Source organism: Convolutriloba macropyga, chromosome 2, assembly GCF_964194025.1.
Source record: "Convolutriloba macropyga chromosome 2, txConMacr16.3, whole genome shotgun sequence".
Lineage (NCBI taxonomy): Eukaryota > Metazoa > Xenacoelomorpha > Acoela > Convolutidae > Convolutriloba > Convolutriloba macropyga.
Window position 1 is genome coordinate 64,060,238 of NC_134469.1, and position 18,481 is coordinate 64,078,718.

Below are 18,481 nucleotides of genomic sequence, written 5' to 3' on the forward strand. Positions count from 1 at the left end.
AAAGTAATTAGAACAAGATAGTTTGGTTGTAACTTATTCCCTTACTCAAGCGAATAGCATTTGACTCAGGCATATTACTTTGAGGCTGTGTTTGAGGCTTTATATTATTTGAGGCTATATTAATTAGTTTAGTCCTAAATTGCATCTATTCTACTGCCTTACTGTGTCCGCTTGTTTTCACCTACCGCATTTAATTTTGGCAAGTACTGTTATGCTGTTACTGGACAGAATGAAAAAACCTTAGATTGCCTTTACTATCATTCGATTGTTCACTGTTTCTAGAGAGATCTTCAGAATTCAATATGCATGACGAATGCGTTGGAGGCCAACTGGAAGCGCACATTTGGCGTAGAAACCAGCAAACTTAATGGAAAAGCTAGAAATAACAACTGGTTCCAGTGGCTTTACTATTTGGATGGAAACACCAGATTCATCAGAAACTATCCTGGACTACATCTCACATCAGACATAATACCCGAAAGGCAATGTAGCCAGCAACATGTGCACAATAGCGCTGCAGAAAGGGTCAGTAAGGCCTGACATTAATCACCTGAAACAAAAAGAAAAAATACAAATTGATAGTCTTATGATCAGAATGTTTTTTTTGTTGGACACGATTGAGGTTGAGTTCATGACGACAAAATTATTTATTTTCTTTTTAATAAACAGTAGTCAGTCATAAAGTGTACAATGAGCGAATTCCAGCTTGTTTAAAATTTAGTTTCGGTATTTAATTAAATATTCAATTTTATGACTGTTCATTATCGTCTGGTTTCAGATCTGGGCCAAGGTTCGATCTCCGTCCAAGAACGTGGTTTTAGTATCAAGTTTTTCCTTTTCAAATGGAAATGAGGATACGAAGACTACGGATCTGATGACGAAATTGCTGTTGGCTCTCTCTGACACTGTCACTGCCTCCGACCACTTCCAATTCCTTCACACTCACAGAGCATCTCTTCCATCACAGATGATGCAGGTTAAATTGATCCTTTTTGTGCAATCTTTATCTGATTGGAATTTCTGCTTGAACCTTGTAGGGAATTGTTAAGCATCAATTTCATAACACGTCAGTACCGCATTCCAAGTTCCAATTTTTTCATAAACCAACCGATGTTAGCTCAGCATGGTTAGACATTTTCTCCTAAAATTGGTGAGAACTGGGGGCTCGTAAAAGGTAGAGTAGGAGCCGAAAAAGCGAAACAGATTTGCAATTTTATGAATTTTCTTGAATATTATGAATAATATCTTGAAATGTGTTCAGATTGTTCGTGAGAGTGACAGGTCCACACTGCAAGAAGAGATAAAAGATAGGGAGAAAAGCCAAGTGAGGAAAGGGAACTCAATCACACACCTCATTCAAAGAGCATTCCATCTACTCAACAATCCCAAACACAAAAGTTGGTAATCGTGCTTATGCATGTGCCATGTTGTATATAACGTTGAGCATGTGCTTCGACTTTTGATTTGATTTTGTGCTTCTAGATTGCGCCAAAGTCATCCTACTTGCTCTTGATCACGCCGCCGACTTGGCACTTCTGAACCAGATAGAGCAATTGAACAGCGAATCAGAAGGAGCCAATCAGATTAGAGTATTTGTTTACTCGGTTGGATTAGCCAATCAGGACATTGTGGCACGCCAGATAGCATGCGACTACATGGGTGCGTGGTTCCCCGTTAGACGCATCACAGATCTGATAGTTGTGCCGGACTATTACTCAATGCTGGCTGAGCCGAACTTCATGTCTCACATATCGTGGAATGAGCTGAACCCTATAAGGTGATTAACTATTTTGTGCTATGTGCTATAGCTATTATGATACACATGGACACTTGATACTCACGTACGTCAATTCTGAACTACTCATGTATTTTTTAAACAAAATTTTGCAAGGCATGGCCAGTTTTTGATTATCAGTTGGAAAAAAGTTGACGATGAGTTTATGAAGCCAGCGGCGATAACCATGAAATGACCATGATAGCAAAAATTTAGTCACCAGTTTGTTGTCATCTTAGCTCAATTTCTCTTCAAATTTTCTATTCATTTTTCAATTCGAAGTTGCTTCACATCAGTTAGCTTTTAAAATCAGCTTAACTATTGACTAATTTTTGGATTAATTACTTCTCGAAATTCATTTTAGTATATTTAGAAATGAGGGGGGTGACGATGGTGATTGGAGTGGACAGCTTGGTGCGTGTGTGCCAGTGGTGCGGGTGTCATCTCGAGGCTCCGTCCAGATCCAGGGTACTGTCTGTGGATCCCTACCCAAGTCACTTTTCCAACAGCTACCCGACTCATACTCAGTAAATACTGCTTAAAAATCTTTCTTACGGCAGAAAACAATCAATTGGAGTAATACTGGAGCATTCCACTGGCCAACCAAGCCCCCCCCCCCCCTCATGCATCAGCTTGCCAATGGTCGCACGATGCTACGACGTGAGGTCAAGTTGATCTCAGTTGATCTGATTACAGGTCAAGTTTATTTAGGATATTCTGATTAGAGGTCATTTTGGTCCGGAAGAGTGTAATCAGGGCTGGATTCGAACACATAAAAAGTCTGAAACATGGGACATTTCGATCTTGAACGGACTGATTAGAGGACCGGAAAAGACGGATAAAAACGACTAAAAATCTGATCACAAGTTGCTTTGAGCGCGCAAAAAGAAATGTGTTTCATTTTGTATAGGTTTATTTTTCTGGAGAACTGCTGACATAACCAGATTGAATTTGAATAAAAAAATCAAAATAGATTGCCAGATAAAGTGCATATATTTTGTTTCCTATCAAGTTCAGGTTTTACAATTAAACCCTGAACTACTTAATTGCATTGTGACCAAACTTAATTCCTCAATTCAAAAAAAAATCAGAAACATTAGATCATCTATTACAGTTATTTTTGTAAACTTAAAAGTTTCCTTACTGTCCCCCCCCCAACGTCATTGTATACAATAGTTAAGGTAATTAGAGGGGAGGATGAGCCCCAATCTATGGACTATAATGGACAAAACCGAGATTCATAAGTTGAACAATGGATAGTTTAATTATTTCACGCAGCACTCAGTCTTCCGTTTTAGATTGTGCCATTCGGGCCGTTTTATTGAGGAGCGCGCGGGGGGGGGGGGGGGGGGGGGGGGGTAGCTAAAGCAATTGTTTAGCTCAGAGGCAAACAGAAGCAGATTATATCTGCACACTCTCTCACAGTCAAAGCTAATAAAGAGAGCCACATTACAAGTTATTATTCATATTACTATCTCTTCCGCCCTGCTTCCTACTTGTTCTGAAGTTAAAAGGAGGGCGTTTGGTCATTCTGGATTTAATTGGGTGGAAAATTGGGTCTCTTGCTCTCACAAAACTATTTAAACACCCTGTCTTTTCTACTGTCCACGCCTGAATAATTTGCTTAAAGAATACGGGTGGGTGTAAGGGTGGGTGTATGAAGAATCGATTCAGGGGAGTTCTTAACTTAAATTGATGTCATCAAGCCATAGTCAGAGTTTAGATCAATGCATAAAGTCGGAAAACTTTCTGTTCAAGCTACTTTTCAATTAATTTTTTTTAAATCATATGTTGGAACAGTTGGAAAATAGTTTTACTATTTACTGTCCCTACTTAAGGCCATGACCTTTGGAAAAACCATGCTCAATCGAAAAGACCGCGCTGGACCCAAAAAGCCTGTAAACAGTCGTTTGCTCAACTTCTGCTGACTATAGCGCTAAATTTTTGCTCTACTCAAAATGTTGTGCTGGTCTTTTCGTTGACAATAAATTAGCATGCAAGAAAAAAAGTGCTCTCAAAGAAAACTTTTAAATTCTTTTAATAAGGCGAGGTTAAGGCTACGGGTTTTATTGTTTATCTGACTGATTTCCGCAGTTTTCTTTTTGCTTTGTTACTTATATATACAACGCTTTTGCTGCAGCTATTTAGTCGATTGGACAAACTTTTTAAAATATTTCAATAAAAATAGTTATTATCATAACTTGACGGAGAGTAAAATCGCAGAGTTGTTGCATGTGGCCTTATTGAATTTTTATTTTGTTGAATGTCGCAAATGTTAAATGTTGAAATATCAAAGTTCGAGATAATCGAGAAAGATGTTCAGTGTTTGAACTTAACACAGTTAACAGATTGATGTCCCATACAGTATAAGGATTAACCAAAATTTGATCTAAACGTCACGCACATGTTTTGCAGGTTATAATTGTTGTTGTTATCATTGTTGTTGTTATTCTTGTTGTCGTTGATGATGATGTTGTTGATGTTTTTGATGCTGTTGTTGCTGCTGCTTTCGTTGTTGTTGTTGATGTTGTTGCTGTTATTGTTGTTGTTGTTGATGGTGTTGTTGGAGTTAGTGTTGTTGTTATTGTTGTTGTTGTTGATGGTGTTGTTGGAGTTAGTGTTGTTGTTGTTGTTGTTGTTGTTGTTGTTGTTGTTGTGGTTGTTGTTGTTGCTGTTGTTGTTGCTGCTGTTGTTGATGTTTTTGTTGTTTTCATTGTTGTTGTTGTGTTGATGTTGTTGTTATTGTTCTTGTTGTTGATGATGATGATGATGTTGTTGCTGTAATTGATGTTGTTACTCTTGTTGTTTTTGTTGTTGTTGTTGTTGTTTTTGTTGTTGTCGTTGTTTTTGTTGATGCTGTTGTTGCTGCTTTCGTTGGTGTTGTTTTTGTTGTTGTTGCTGTTGCCGTTTGTTGTTGTTGTTGTTTTTGTTGTTGTTGTTGTTGTTGCTGTAATTTTTGTTGTTGTTGTTGTGGTTAATGATGTTGTTGTTTTGTTTTTGTTGTTGTTGCTGTCGGTCGTTGGCGTTGTTGTTGTTGATGATGATGATGTTGTCGTTGTTGATGATGAGGCTGTTGCTGTAATTTTTGGCGTTGTTTTTGTCGATGATGTTGTTCTTGTTGTTGTTGTTGCTGTCGGTCGTTGGTGTTGTTTTTTGTGGTTGATGATGATGTTGTTGTTATTGCTGCTGCTGTCGTTGTTGTTGTTGATGTTGTTGCTGTTTTTGTTGTTGTTGTTGTTATTGTTGTTCTTGTTGATGTTGATGTTGTTCTGCTGATGTCGTCCGTTGTTTTTGGTGATGATGATGCTGTGCTGTAGTTGTTGTTTTTGTTGTTGCTGTTTTTTTGCTGTAAATTTTGTTGCTGTCGTTGTTGTTCTTGATGTTCTTATTGTTGTTTTTTCTGTTTTTGTTGTTGTTGCTGCTTTCGGTCATTGGAGTTGTTGTTGTTGTTGTTGCTGCTGTAATTGTTGTTGTTGATGATGATGTTGTTGTTTTTTGTTGTTCTTGTTGTTGTTGTTGTTGCTGTCGGTAGTTGGTGTTGTTGTTGTTTTTGTTCTTGTTGTTGTTGATGATGATGATGATGATGTTGTTGTTGTTGCTGCAGCTGCTGCCGTTGCTGTTGTTGATGTTGTTGCAGTAATTGTTGTTGTTAATGTCGTTGTTGTTGTTGTTGTCTTTGTTGTTTTTATTGTCGTTGTTGTTGCTGTTGATGACGATGTTCATGTTGTTTTTGTTGTTGTTGTTGTTGTCTTTGTTGTTTTTATTGTCGTTGTTGTTGCTGTTGATGACGATGTTCATGTTGTTTTTGTTGTTGTTGTTGTTGTTTTTGTTCGCCAAGCTTTCATACAGTTGTGTCGTTCTATACAGTGGCATTGTCATTTTTTTAAAACAGTTTTTGTTAGTGCATGGATACAAACAATTTTTTGCAAGATAAATTGTGAACTGCTGGAAAATGCATTGAATTGGTTGAGTAACTATGAAAGATGTAATTGAGTTCTAATAATCTATATTTGGAATTGCTTTGGTGGCAGGTGCGCAGCACTGTTTCTTCGTTCGCATAGATACTTATTGGTCCTGAAAAAAATCCTGAATGCAATTGTTAAATATTAGAGGATGCTTGTAACTTTAGAGTTTATTGAAACTTATTTTTCAACTGAAACTATAGAGCAAAACGATTCAAATAATTAAATTGGGAAAAACTCCGTTAATTAATTTTAGTTAAATTTACCTTGATTTACGGTTACGCTTAAATTGCACCTACCTTGAGTCAGTTTTTAGTTTTAAGCAGGACAACTTACACATTCGTTCATGTCTTGAGGCTTACTGGTCCACTTATTTTGTTTTTTTTTGGCCATAAAGGACAAAAGTTCCTACAAAGTTGTGGCCATTTTTTTTACATAAAACGTAAGAGAAATTCGGTAACGTCGTTTTTTAAACGCAAGAGAGATTTGGTGACATTGAGAGCAACATCATGCAACTTTTTTTCTGGGTGTTAAAAGCAGAACGGTTCAGCAGATCAATCCTAAAAAGCTTGGCATCATCGGTTTCAAACGTAACCAATCGTCAAGAAATTTGCTTGTAAGCTACAAGAAACAATACTTATTTTCAATGAATGTGAATAATTCAACAGATTCTTCATCCATTTTCAACAAGTAAGTTAGATTTTTGTATTAAAAAATGACCAAGAAATTTATATTCGTTCAAATATTTTTGTCACTTAGCGAATGAAGAATATTCAATAAGTTTGCACATTTTTTTGAACTTTTCTCTGAGAAGTATGTTTGAAATTTTTGCAAAAAGAACGCCATCATAACAATTGTCATTATAAACAGATAAACCAAAATTTCCTGTGGAATAAACCGACAATTTCTTACGTCTAAAACCGAACATACTGACGGTCTCTTACGTATAAATACCGAACATGCAAAATATTCTAGAACCGAATATACTGAATCTCTTTTGCGTCTAAAAACGACGATAACATATCATTTTTACGTTCGAAACCGACAATACCGAACAAACCGAACGTACCGACGCTTTCTTACGCTGCAAACCCAACATACCGATGATCTGTTACAAATTTTTGTCGTTTTTGTTCAGACTTCTCAATTAGGGCAAGCCTGGTTTTACTGGATATACTCCTATTACAGGTATATGAGCGAATGCTGAGGGAGAGTAGAGATCAGTACAACTACTGTTCCAATGAGCTTTACGGTGAGGAAGAAGTCGCTAAACTCAGAGGGCAGTTTGGAGGAGGGAGCATAATTTCAACATCCAATCGTGCTCAGATGCAGTGCCCTAAACAGTTCATGCGAACAGCTGAACAAGTAGTGACACAAACAGAAGAACTGCTCACAAGGGTCGCTCTGCAGGCAGAGAACAGTTTGAGTGTACGTTCCTGTTTATTTTTTTCCCGTCCTTCCTAGCTCGAGGTTTGGGCCAAAAACTGTAAGATTAGCGGTGAATAGCCGTGAAAAAAAATTTCTTCACCGCAAAGCGCCCGCATCTTTTAGCGTTGAATGCGGTAAATTTTTGTAATATTTGTGGTCTTTAGCGGTTAAAAAAATTTTCACCACATTTCTTACAAAAGCTAAACTTCCGTACACGGGTTCGAACCTCTCACCTCCTGCAGGTCAATAACTTCTTATTACACTGCTCTATCTCTCACTTACTTCAATGAAATTTCCTGTGAAATTAAGATAAGCGTTGGAATTAGCGGTGAATAATTGTAAGATTTGCGATTTTAGCGGTGAAAATTTTTGTTTTTCATCGCATTCTGCTGGTAGCAGTGAAAAAATTTTTTTCACCGCATTCATCGAATTGAGCACAAATCTTACACTTTTTACTCAAATTCACCGCAAATCTTATATCTGTTAGCGAATTTTAGCGGTGACACCTCGACCCGGGTTGTTTCTATTTATATCCGCTCGTTCCTCTATGTGACGTGATCTAATAGATATACATAAATGTTCAGTTTTGTTTGATCAGGTTCTGTCAATTGCGTGTTTTTATAAAGACCTTGCTGAGGCATTCATTTGAGTCTAGACAAGTCATTCTACCATATGGCACCTCGCACTGTGTTGACATAATAATAATACTACGAGTTCTGTAACAGATCAGACCACAACATAGCATTTGATTGCTCGGTTCATTTCTATTCAACATCAAGCATTTCTTATTTCATTGCAATTTGCACGATTGTCTGAAGAGTAAGGCTATGACTACGATTGCATCAATTTGGGAAACATTATGACATTATGATACGTAATTGGGCGTGACTAAAAGTGATCTAAAATCTCATCTAAAATGATTTTCAGATTTCAAAGGATAAGGTGAACTGTGGAGAATCCAAGTTGCTCAATACTGTTTGCTCTGGGGCTTTTACTCCTGAAAAGAGCAACTTTGTCACTGGAGATGACTTCTACAAAACAAGGCGGGTGTCTGTCAATGAGGGATCCCTAATTCTAAGCACATCTCTTCAGGACCAGCTCTCTTTCAATCCCTCTATTGAGGACTTTGAACGTGATCAGGTTATTTCATTTCATTCGAGTTCCCCGTTATACTGTTCTTGTATCATAACCACCTTGCCTATCACTCATTCAAAAAAAGTTCCTCACTACGACGACTTTAGTTGTTACAGGCGTTTAATTTGATTAAGTTTAACTAATTAAGTTTAAACTTTTTAATCGAAATTTGAAGGCAATCAAATGATAAGATATCAATTTCACTGTACAGCTTTTTCTTGAAAATCATTAAACGGCTGACAGGTTTAATTAATAAAACGAGCAAAAATAAAACAAAGGGGGCATTTGCAATTAATCCTGCAATTCACTTGGACATGTGGTTCAACATTCGATTTGAAAGATGTTGCCTCCGAAAACATTCAAATTTTGGTAGGATATTTACACTTGAGCACTTTTTGAATTTTAATTATACGTTAGTAATCTAGCAGTTTTAAATTGAAATACTGTTTAAGGTCACGAAGAGCAAGCTTTGTCTGTCAAAGCGTCTGGATACCCTCTGGTCAGAGTCTCAGTCTGAGAACCCTTACATTAAATGGCAGTTTTTCATCACTTCAGACTCCAACAACCCTAAAAATAGGATGGCCAGGATTCTGCCGGGATTTGACACTACTGCCACTGACTGCCAGTCTAAATTTGACGTGACACCTGAGAATGCACAGATGGTTTGTTAAGTTTTTGCAATTTACTCCCCATAGGACAAAATTTTGCTGTGATCCTGTGTGAAGCTTTGGTCTATACTTTTATTATTAATAGCCGCCCTCATCTTCTCAGCCGGCTATCATAGCGCTCCTATTTTTTTACAATTCAAAGAATTTGAATTGTATTGGGGCGCTGTCTTTTTTTACGACTCGAAGAGGAGTATTGGAGAAGTCCTTTTTTTTAATCAATTTTATTGGAGTGATTTTTGAAGCGGGAAATGAAACGCGTGAAAAAGTTTGGACTGATTTTGGGGCTGTACAGAGTTGAGAGCGAAAAGAGAGTGGTTTTTGTTCATACCGCTGTTTTTGAGAGAGCGAGAAATTGATGTGTGAAAAAATTTTCTCTAAGCGGGCGAAATTTTTTTGTTCACGTGCGGCTTTTAAAAGCAGTTTTTTTGTTCAAATGACTACCTTCTATTGGTCAGTGTTTATCTTTTCAATAGTGTATATCAAACCCCCCACATCCCTCGCCTGGAATGCGCAAAGAGAAAAAAGAATAATGAGGAAAAATTCTTTAAAAGTGTTGAATAAAACTCAAATTGGAGTACCAGGCACACTAAGGTAGTGGTTTCTTTGCAGCAGAATCATTGTAAACAAAATTGGGAAGTTTCATTGACAAACATGAAATTTTGTAGACCTTTTGGGGATAATTTTTTATTGAAATTGACTTATCCTAAACAGGTTATAAAAGAATAATCAAGAATGTTCTTTCGCACAGATTTTAGGTGTTCAAACTAAGTACGTGTTTTAGGATTTTATGGATATGAAACCTTTTTCAAAGGCCTTTTATGATAGCTTTTTTGACTTTCTAAAGTGTTTAAAAAGTTGAATTTTTCTGCAGCTAAGAGACATCCTGGATTATATTTCAAAGATGTCGGAACTTTTGAAATTTTTGAATGAATGGCCGGCTTCGGTTCAATCTGTGATAAGATGTTTAGTTGCTCTTGAACGAAATTCATAGCAATTATTGTGAACGTGTGTGTCTTTTTACGACTCGAAGAGGTGTATTGAGATTCTACAGGTTTTTTACGACTCGAAGAGGATTATTGGAGAAGTCCTTTTTCAATCAATTTTATTGGAGTGATTTTTGAAGCGGGAAATGAAATGCGTGAACAAATTTAGAGTGATTTTGGGGATGAACAAAAGTTAAGAGCGGAGCGAAAAGAGTGGTTTTTGCTCATACCGCTGTTTTTGAGAGAGCGAGAAATTGATGTGTGAAAAAAGCGGGCGAAAATTTTGTTCACGTGCGGCTTTTAAAAGCAGTTTCTTTAAACTTCTGATGGTTATGAGGTTTGATTATGATATTGTATTAGTTTTAGGCTTGTTTTGATAGGAATTGAAGGTTTCAAGTAGTTAATTCTGAGTTTAATGCTAATTTGGAGGTATTTGATCAGTTTTGCTGATTTTTAGACGAAACTTAATGATTTTTTGCCTGTTTTTTTTGTATTAAAGCTGTAAGTGGGATTTGAATGGAAGCATGTTACTTAGGGCATATTCATTTAACAATTGACTAAAGTTTTATTGGTGTAAATTATTCTTTTCTTCGGAAAATTGACACAAAATTGAGGAATTTTGAACCATTTTTCTTATTTTTTTTGCAGTTTTTCTTTTTTTCTTGGTCTTAGACAAGTTACTTAGGCTATTATGACTTGCCCATTGTTTTGCGAGCTTTCCCTTGCCGTAATTGGGAAGGAATTTTACTGGGCTTTATGTTTCCTTGTACTATTAAAAAAACTCAAATTAAAAAAAAACTTAATTTTTATAATTTTTTGTTCAATTTGCTTTTGAATGCCGTTTCTATTCTTCCCTAATTTTCTATGGCATTTGTGGATGTTCAGGGTTCACAATAGTTGTCCTAGTTGTCTAGCCAAAAGTATAGCAAATTTGAGTTTAATGCTAATTTGTAGATTTTGATCAGTTTTGCTGATTTTTAGACGAAACTTAATGATTTTTTGCCTGTTTTTTAATGCTTTAAGTGGGATTTGGATAAAATTTTGTTAAGAAATATTCAGATACCAATTGACTAAAGTTTTCTTGGTATAACTCATTTTTTTCAGAGGAAAATTGACTGAAAAATTGAGAAATTTAAAACCGTCTTTCTTACTTTTTGAAGGTTTTCTTTTTTTAAATCTTAGACAAGTTTCTTAGCCTTATATGACTTACCCATTGTTTTGCGAGCTTTTCATTGCTCTAATTGCAAAAGAACTTTATTCGGCTTTATGTTTCCTTGTACTATAAAAAACTCCAGTTAAAAAAATTAAGTTTTTATAGTTTTTTCGTTCAATTTGTTTTTGAATGCCGTTTCTATTCTTCCTTAATTTTTTATGGCATTTATGGAGGTTCAGGGTTCACAATAGTTGTTCAGTTATTCAGTCATAAGAATGGGCAATTTTCTGCTTCGAGTCGTTTCCGGATTTCTTCCGGCTATGTTGTTTTTAAGATCTGTTCACACATTTTCATGATTTTTGAAGTCAAATTGGAGTAGTGATTTTGGTCACGCCGAAACAGGAAATGGAGGGAAAAAGCGAGTGGCTATGCGGCGTGAATTTTTTTGCTCTAATTTTAAAGTAGAGTGAGAAAATGGTGTTCGAACAAAATTTCGGTTTCTCGGTTGTGGTTTTTTGTTCAAATGCGGCAGTTTCACTCTGATTTTTACAGTTTTTCGATTTTTTGGATCGGATTTTTTTGTCTAATTGGTTTTCTCAATTCATTCACAGCTCAATCTAGGCCTAGTTTTTTTGTTTGAATTAAATTTTCAATTCGCGCTAGTGGTTTTTTTGTTCACATGCAACATTGAGACATTGATTTTCTGTTTTTTTTTCTTATTTTTTATCTGATTTTCTTTAAAATGGATTTCTCAATTCACTCATAGTCCATTCTAGTTCTTGTTTTTCTGTTTATTCAGTGAAAAATCTTTGAATTGTACGTCAGGACTTGTCCTGCTATGTTTTTTTACTTCGTCGAATGAAAAAATGTTTCGCTTTACCTCATTTTGCCGCTTTTTTGCCGCTTTTTCAACATTTTGCGTGATATCTTTTTGACTTCCCTAGGCTAGTTTCTCTCTTCTCTCATTCTGCTAAAAGTGATTTTGAACATCAGTTGCTCAGCAAAGCAATTCAAAGTGAACAGAGTCAGTATAAAAAATTGAAGTCAGAAATAGAAACGGGATAAACCCATAAAGCACAATTTTAGATGCCCGCCATTTGAACGTCGTTCCTATAAGTCTTAGTTACCATCTCTATTACTTTTCGGTATTGATTGTAGCCCCTGTAGCCTCTCTCTAGGAAACAGAAGTAAGTTTTGTTTAACTACGAAATGCCATCAAAATAAATCGGACTTAAAAAATGTTTTTGTACAAAAATCTTTTTTTCCAATATCTTCTATTCTTTCAATCCCAATCAAGCTTATTGGAATCAATGGCGGCTATTTTCCGGCAATCTGCCGGGTATGTTTTTCTATAACTGAATGAAATATAGTAGTAATCATTTGAAGAATTGTATAAACGCCCGATTAAAATAATTGCTCAAAATTTGTTTGAAAGTATATAAAATCAACGTTAATTGGTGAAAACAGTTACTAGTTTTAGGCGCTGAATGTGCTGAATAAAATATTATCATCAATTGTCGACTCATTTTTTACACAATTGCAGCACATTTTGCAGCACATTCCTTTCATAAATTCAACACTTTAAAACTTCAGCAGAATTCTTACATATTTTCTGCACTTCAGAAAATTAGAGAATTTTAGCGCGTTCACCACATTACTTGCATAAGAATTGTACGTGCAATTTTATTGCACATTATTGCTTATGACCTACTCTAGGAATGCAATTCCGAGGAGCCACCAATCAATCAAAAATCTGCATTTTTTAGAATATGTTAATTCATATTTTTGGAGAGGAGAACAACTGAAAAGCGTCGCACATACATCATTTCCGATGGGTATAAGAGCAGTGCAATTAAGCTACCTGGTTTCAGTCAATCAAGTAATATGGCATAACTGGTTTGCCATAAGAGTTGACAATTTCGTTTTTAGGCAGTTTTCCAACTGTTATTTAATTTGAACTGCTCTGGTGCAAAGCAATTTGCAAAAAACCAGACTTATTAAAAAAAGATTTTGTACTCGAGCCATAAAGAGACTAATCTCGGCAGACGCTGACAGGGGCTAAGAATTTTTTAAGCACAAAAATGTTACATGATTAGCCGCTTCATGTGTTCAAAAGTGCCAAAATTACGCTAAAAATGTGTTGAAAACTCGGGTCAGTAAGCGGATAACTATGTAACTTTTATCCGATGAAAAATATTTTCTTTCAGTGGCTGTCAGCTCATTTCTTACATAATGTTCAGTAAAAATCTCAACTCGGGTTAGTGAAGTGTGATTTTAAGTTTCTGTTTTTCAAAATTTAGCTTCTGAAATCTGAACAGATGCAGACGAAAGACAGTCTGATTGTCATGTATGTGCGTGATGTGAACAACTTGCAAGAGTCAATTCAACTTATTCCGCAAATTCTTGCGACTGTAGGACCACGTGACCGACTCAACATTATCACAGCATCAGGAACAAAAGTGTACTCCTCTATGCGTAGTGTCTATCTTGATAAAGACCATCTCATTCGTGCTGTTGGTTAGTATTTTAAAAAAAAACAATTGATGAAAATCTAGATATCAATTGACGAAAATTTGCAATACTAGGAACCTGTGTACTAAAGAATCAAGTTAAGACTATGGGAAGACGTTTGAAATTTCCCTTATAATACTCTGCATTTGTATAGCATTTTCACTGGCAGCTGACACATTTTACATCAATGTTAAAAGATGGTACGCTGCTCAAAGTGACACTACAGAACCCATGAACTCCTCCTTTTAGTCCAGTTCAAGACTTACTACATTACTCTTTACAAACAGGAGCTCACAAAAAATTATTGACGCATAAGTCACCATTTTTCATCGAATCTTATAAATAGTTTCATTCTTTGACATACAGTCGAAATTACATATAGTTGAAGAACGCGTTGTCGAAATACATAGTTGAGAACTGAATTTGCCGAAAAAATTTGTCGCCTATCAATTTTTGCGGTCGATAATCTATAATGAAGTTTTTAAAAAGGGGAATCAATCAAATCTGTTCAAACATAGCTCATATTTAATGTTACACACATTGATGTTTTTCTAGAAACGGCGGAAAAGAAAACGTCAATGAATTTGACAACTTTCATCAATATGGTCGCTTCGGAGTTCCGCAATTCAATCCGACAAAATAAACCCTCGTGCAATAGAGTACTGACCATTATCACAGACACGGATATTTCCTACAAAAATTGTGACCTCATTCAGACCATTGCTTCTGCACTCAAGTTGAGGTAAATCAGAACCAAACGAAAATGAAATGAAAAACAAAAAAGCTTTTCTCGGGTATTCTTGGGCAATGCTTTTCCCATCTTTTCATCTCAGCTTGAATAGAGGATTGGAAACAAAATAATTTTCCTAAATGCGGAAAACCATCCTGTGTTGACCACATTAGCCATGTGGTGCTTCAAAATAAGGAGACCTAAGTGTATGTGTCTGTTGGTGTGTGCTGGTGTATGTGTTTGTGTATGTATGTGTGTGTGTGTGTGTGTGTGTGTGTGTGTGTGTGTGTGTGTGTGTGTGTGTGTGTGTGTGTGTGTGTTGTGTGCGTTGGTGTTCTTGGGGGGATTTGAGTGAGCTTAAGTTTATGTTTTAGTGTGACATCATATTTGATTGGTGGGCGAGATCCTGTTGCAAACTGGGACGCAATATCGTGTTCAACTGGCGGGAAACACGTGCCTATGAGACAATTTTCACTCTCCAATGATTTTCTGTCGGCTGTGATGCAGGGTTCCACGACCAATCATCAGTCTCGCAAAAATGTCAGAACTGGAGAAAATGGCCAAAAGTATAAAATGATGTGGACTCCTGAGCACACTGACAGGTTTTCACTCCTTTTGCTAGAAAATAATTCCAAATAGCTAAACAATCGTTCTACGCAGTGATTAGTGTTTTTTTCGCAAAAATGTTTGTTTATTATACCATCCCAGCCCAGCTCTTATATAGTCATTCTCTTCTTTTAACTTGGGCCCCTCTGGTCTTATTATGTACACCCAGTTACTTTGGAAAAATATGAAAAAGGGGGGAAACTGAGTGATGAAATAGGTAATTTTTAAGATAAAACATTCTATCATCAATTCAAAGCAATTCTATCTGCAATAGACCGACCGGCTTTAAGTTTTTAAGTGCGACCAGCTTTTAGATGTGAAGACACAGATGAACATTCTCTTTTGAAAGTTTTGGTAAATTGCGATGAATTCTTTTAGCCCATTGAGGTTCCATTGAGTTTTCATTTAATATCTTGTGTAGGCCGAGACTTTACGAGTGATTATCTTGCAACATATTCCTTTAGCTTTTATAAAACTACCGATGATTTTCGTCCATTCCTTTCCTAAGATGTTGCAGGATAATTTTGCATCATGCAATATCTTACAGCCTCGTTCCTTGCAATGCATTCTAACCACTTGCATTCTAACTCGTGTCATGCAATATTAGTATAACAAAAATAATTTCTTCAGACTGTCAGAAAGCAAAGTCGTGACGGGTTGTCTGCAGATGGCGATGACAGCTGGTGGTTCAAGTGACAGTGAACATGAAGACTCCGGTACAACAATTTTCTGTGCCTCTCTCGACTCAAATAAACTCAGACAATTTCCAGACGGCCCTCAAGTAAGTGACTCAGAAGGGACCGCCCTCTTTAGTTGAAACGTGTGTTTATATTCACACCAAGCAAAGCCACATTGAAAGATGTTAGGCTTCGTCACATAGGCCGAAATAAAAGTATTAATGGGAGCAAAGAAAAAAATGCACAGTTTTTGGTAAATTATTTGTTTCTTGAAATATTACACGGATTACCGCCAAGTTGCGAAAAGCAAAATCTGCTGCCTTTTATAAAAATCCATAGAAATTTTTCTTCCAACATCGGTTTTTGTATTTCTTTTGTTAACCTACAAAATTTTCTTTTCTTCCTGAGAAAACTCACTACACATTATTTGTCTTTTGCGATTACCAAAAATTTTGAGGAATAATCTTTGAAGAAAACCTTTTTGCTTCCTTTAGAACAACAAAAGCAGCCAAACAGCTCTTTTCACCGAAAAAAGGTTTTGTCTGTTGTCAACTCTAAATTAAAACCTTTGTCGTTATGGGTTATTCTTGGGGAAAATTATTCTTTTGAACTCACGTAATTCAAAACCCGAAAAATCATTCCACTATATCTTAGATAATAACTCAGTAAAGGGCAAAAAATAAATAAAAAAGACAACCCAGGTTGAGGAGCCAGAGGAAATCGTTATGCGCAGACCGTCTCAGACAGAAATTGCCTATTTCAAGATTTTGCTCCGTTCATATTCAGATTTTTTTCTTGCGTTCACCAGATTTTTGTGCGTTCTTGTTTAGGTTTTCGTGCGTTCACGAAACTTCTATGCGTTCATGTTTAAACTTCCGTGCTTTGCCATTATTTTACAGATATTACAATTGTCAAAGAAAACCTTTAATTTGAACACCTAGGTATCATATGATTGTACTCGTTGGTTTTTTAGGTATTGTCAGTTTTTAGTTAACTGCTTTGGACCATGAGAAAACGAGATTTAATTTTTTTCCAATTTTCTAGTGATTAAAACTTGACGACTCCAGATTGAAAAATCTGTGCTTGTTTCTCATTTTTGTCTCTTGGGGAATGGATTATTCAAGTCAGGTGAATAGCTAGGGTACATATGAGATTTGGTCGTGATAGTATTATAAATAACTGAATTTAAGTTTTTGACATTACTTTGAGCGTTTAAAGTAAATTTTTAATCTTTTAGAAGCATTAAAAGATTTCTGATCAAGTCAATTAAAGGTAGCTTTTTTCACAGTTTGTAATAGTTTTATTCATAATATCTTTTGCCTGACGTTTTGAAAACGCTCATTTTTCAATCTGGAGGCACGAAAATTCAAACAGTGCCCAAATATGCTCTTGTTTGTTTTTCTGAAGATTTTTTTTTATTTTCTGGTGATTATAACTTGATGGCCGATAAGAACATTATTCATTTTTGTGTGGCTTTGGTTGCTTTTGTTTTCTGCAGAAAAACAAACACGTGCATTTTTGGGCACCGTTTGATTTTTTGGGCCTCCAGATTGAAAAATCTGTGCTGTTTTCTCATTTTTGTCTCTTGGGGAATGGATTATTCAAGTCAGATGAATAGTTAGGGTACATATGAGATCTGGTCGTGATAGTATTTTAAAAAAACTGAACTTAAGCAACCCCCCCCCATTTTTATTGTCCCAAAGTCGCAGCTGGCTACTCAACACTCGATGGCCTTCTGAGGGCAATTCGCCCGACGTTGGTCGGTTATGTTTTTGTAATGTCGCGCAAATTGGGAAATAACTCGTTCTCTGCTTCTTTCTGTTTTTGTTTTATACTTGAAGAAAACTAATTGAACACATTTTTTATGCAATCGCACTGAATTGCATGATATTGTTTATAAAGTACGAACTTTGACTACCGTATATTAAATCTATTCAATCAAAATACACCATGGCTATTGACAATCACAATGGCAACAATTTTTACCAATTGAACTCACAATAGAAGCAATTTTTGCTCACCAATAGTAGCTTATCTTTTGATAATGAGCACTGTATATGTGCTTGCATGTTTAAACCAAAAACCAAACCATCATTTTTAGATTTACTGATCATTTTTCTGACATCACAATAGAGTCGACGACACAAATCCCGAGTACCGCTTTGTTAGTGTAAACAAAAGATAGCCCTGATTGAAGAAACGTGTATTGTCATATTGTTCATTTTATTTCATCTTTGTTGTTTTCACCTGTCTACTTTTGCCTCTTGATCATGTTGACTTATGTGTCTGTGATGAGAATAAACTGTTCAAATCCTCTTGAGCTGTCTGACATTTAGCGGTGTGACATTCTCTATCGCACACACATCAAAGTGTGTTTATTGTGGTGGTGTGAGTGTGTACATGCTATTGTTTTTCATCTCTTAAAATCACAGGTATGTATATAGAGAGAGGTACAATACTACTGCAGAGAATATAGAGTGACTGTGGCATGTGAAAATCTTTGACACTTAAGCCCCCTTCTCGTCCAATTGCACTACTTGAGTGGTCCATTGTTGTTTTTGCTTGTTCGTGTACACTTTGCAAACAGAAGAATACGACAACAATACTCAGCCTCCTTTTCACCATATCTTGATGGTTGTACTCTGCAAAGGTGTTTAATTGTTCTTCTCAAGTCATTCGTGAGCACCTCCCACGTTTAACAACTCAATCTGTGATGTTATGCGTTCTTGTTTGTAATAGAGCGAATGTTAGCAAAACTCACAACATTTTCATCAACTTCATTTTCATGCTCAAATAGGGCTGCCGAATATTTTCGACAATTGAGAATTTTAAAACACAATATCACTGGGAAAACA

The 18,481-nt window shown here is 36.1% G+C and overlaps 2 protein-coding genes across 3 annotated transcripts in view; both read left to right on the forward strand.

The window, feature by feature from the left end:
• The window catches only part of LOC142335402 (proteasome maturation protein-like), a 517,526-nt gene that overhangs the window by 373,284 nt on the left and 125,761 nt on the right, over window positions 1-18,481 (forward strand). The window lies entirely within an intron of this gene.
• The window catches only part of LOC142334600 (uncharacterized), a 49,955-nt gene continuing 31,763 nt past the window's right edge, over window positions 290-18,481 (forward strand). Inside the window, exons 1-12 of the mRNA XM_075382764.1 lie at window positions 290-525; window positions 779-976; window positions 1,262-1,397; window positions 1,483-1,777; window positions 2,148-2,301; window positions 6,925-7,164; window positions 8,092-8,304; window positions 8,751-8,960; window positions 13,403-13,619; window positions 14,169-14,355; window positions 14,718-14,945; window positions 15,580-15,730. Coding sequence (XP_075238879.1) covers window positions 307-525; window positions 779-976; window positions 1,262-1,397; window positions 1,483-1,777; window positions 2,148-2,301; window positions 6,925-7,164; window positions 8,092-8,304; window positions 8,751-8,960; window positions 13,403-13,619; window positions 14,169-14,355; window positions 14,718-14,945; window positions 15,580-15,730 — 2,448 coding nt within the window. The 5' untranslated portion in view covers window positions 290-306. The remainder of the gene's footprint in view (window positions 526-778; window positions 977-1,261; window positions 1,398-1,482; window positions 1,778-2,147; window positions 2,302-6,924; window positions 7,165-8,091; window positions 8,305-8,750; window positions 8,961-13,402; window positions 13,620-14,168; window positions 14,356-14,717; window positions 14,946-15,579; window positions 15,731-18,481) is intronic.